This window comes from Tasmannia lanceolata, unplaced genomic scaffold, assembly GCF_043159265.1.
Source record: "Tasmannia lanceolata isolate RefF3 unplaced genomic scaffold, GAP_Taslan_0.1 ptg000006l, whole genome shotgun sequence".
NCBI lineage: Eukaryota > Viridiplantae > Streptophyta > Magnoliopsida > Canellales > Winteraceae > Tasmannia > Tasmannia lanceolata.
The window spans coordinates 22,151,406-22,153,821 of record NW_027518683.1 but is presented as its reverse complement, the minus strand read 5'-3'; the positions used below and the strand labels follow the sequence as shown (position 1 = coordinate 22,153,821).

Below are 2,416 nucleotides of genomic sequence, written 5' to 3'. Positions count from 1 at the left end.
TCTGATTCCTATTTCAAACAATGCTTTGGATGAAGTCTTAAAAAGTAGCTAATAGGAAGGTGTAAGAAGTTCATAATAGCTAACCTTCAATATGATAGTTGAGGCACAGGAAAATAGGTGGGTTTTGAGAGAAAAAGGAAGGAAGTTTGTTCACCTTCAATCCACTGGTGGAGATGAGAGAAACTGTGTAAGGTTTGAGGGAGAAAAACTAAATGATTTTTCATTAGGCACGCTGCAATTCAAATCACAAAATAACCATCATAATAGAGTCACAATTCCCTCAATACTTGCAGCAAAATCAAATTCAAAGGACAACATGACCCATTATCGTATAAGTACTAGGAAGAATGCTGCATCGAAACACAATTTTTCACAGAATTCAGTATGACTTGCCAAGGTGGGGTGCATCCTCAATGTGCATTGGATGAAGAAATATAAGGCCATTTAAGGAAAGAAGAGAAAATTGAAGAAATATACCTCAACGATTCACTGATATGTGAAAGGAGGGACAGAGAATTGGGACTTATTTTTAGACAAAGTGAATATTTTGAGGAGTTGAAATGAAGGCCCAGGTTTCGCCCATGTATACAGCAAGGCTTCTTTGGTTTTAAAGTTCAAAATTCATAAGGGTAAGAGAGTAAAGACAGCAGCTAGCAGCTCTCTTGGTTATGGAAAATTGACAAGGAATTTGTTTGGTAAAAAAAACTAAATTAGGGTTGTTCATGGAACAGTGTTAATGACTAAAAACAATTACATATCCCATCATAAGTAATACCCACTTACATGAGGGAACTACTACTTCAAGATCAACATATTCAACAATACGCCTATCCATTAGAGGGGGACAACATTATGAATGATTGCAAATCAAAACTTCCTGAAAGGAAGAAGTTTCCCAATTCAAGCTAAAATTACAAATGACAGAAAAGCAAAAGGTTCATAGTCATACATCTAAGTAAAATAAAATCAATGAATCCTGAAAACATATCATTTACAAATAAACTTCAGTACATAAGGGTATATACCTTCTTAATTTCCATAATCCAGCACATTTGTGATCTCTTCAATCTTAAAGCTTCCTTCTTGGCAATAACTCTGACCATCTCACAAAAAATACAACATTTCTTCTCATGGGAATCTAACACAAGGAACCCAGCACAATTTTTCTATCCTTAAGCCTCTCTATTTCAGTTGAAATTAAAAACCTACATATCTTTTATCTTTATATTTACAGAGTATCAAATCTAACAACCACCACAATCAAAGACCATAAACTGTAAAAACCAAGGACCCATTTTCCATTACCCAAGTGCCATTGCGCCGAGCAGAATTGGATTCTGAATTCGTCCGAGAAGAACCCGAAGATCGAAACCGCCCAAAAAACGAAAACAAATTACGAAACCCCCTCCCAATCCGTCCACTCACTCTCGAGCGATTCCCTCTCGAATTCAACGAAATTGTCATCCCCACCATATATTCTTCGAAACCCGCTGGAGATACCTCGCCGGAAGACCTAGACCTATCGGATTCTGGCAATTTCGAAAAATCCTTCGGCAATTCACGGCGGCAAACAGGGCATGAATTTTTTATAGAGAGCCATGGGAGGATACAATCTGAATGATAGATATGTTTACAGGGCATCTCCCTGGCTTCGGACCCAATCTCAAATGGGTCCTTACAGACACCACAATGGGACTCTGTGATCACATGGCTAGCAACTATCTCTATCCTTGGCATGGATTCAATGGCGGACTTGGACGCAGGCGGGTTTGAGACCCCAACCCCATTAATCTCGATTTGGGCGAACTGATCTAGGATCCGATCAAAGCCCGAGCCCATTAAGGAGTCCGATTGGAACCCTAGATTTGCATTCTGGTTGGAAATCGAGTGATTTCCGAGCAAGTACATGGCAGATGAGGGACTGATATCTTCATGATCGAGGAAACTGTAGCAATTTGAGCAGATGATTGGGTCTCCAGTCCAAACCCTAACGAATCTGCTGCATCGATCGCACCAGTAAGGAGAAGAAGACAGAGACATCTTTGCAGAAGGAAAAACGAAACCCTAGAATGAAAACCCTAATAATCAACGAAACCCTACAATAGTTCTATCTGGTGTAAGTAAAAACCCTAAAAATCGCTTTTCAACTGTTTTTCCGACACTTTCCTTCTTGCCCGGTAAATATAGATGATACCTTGGACAAGGAAAATGATATAAAATGCGCCCCTTTTCATCACTCGGGACACCAAGCTGCATTGTACGTGGCAATCAGGTCACTTCATTCCTTCGAATATGAAATACATCAGACCCTTTTTATTACTTGGGACACCCTAACGGTTTCTACGAGAATGGTTCACTGCTCGAGGATAAATTCACCGCCTTTAATTTTTTTCTTTGCCTTCAAAATTTATCCAGC

The 2,416-nt window shown here is 39.4% G+C and overlaps 1 protein-coding gene across 1 annotated transcript; it reads right to left on the bottom strand.

Annotated features, from left to right (window-relative positions):
• Positions 1-923: 923 nt before the first annotated feature.
• Positions 924-2,177, bottom strand: LOC143880105 (putative E3 ubiquitin-protein ligase RHC1A). Its single transcript, XM_077382855.1, has one exon. It carries the CDS (start codon positions 2,038-2,040, stop codon positions 1,261-1,263), a length of 780 nt encoding a protein of 259 aa, XP_077238970.1. The 5' UTR covers positions 2,041-2,177; the 3' UTR covers positions 924-1,260.
• Positions 2,178-2,416: the final 239 nt, after the last annotated feature.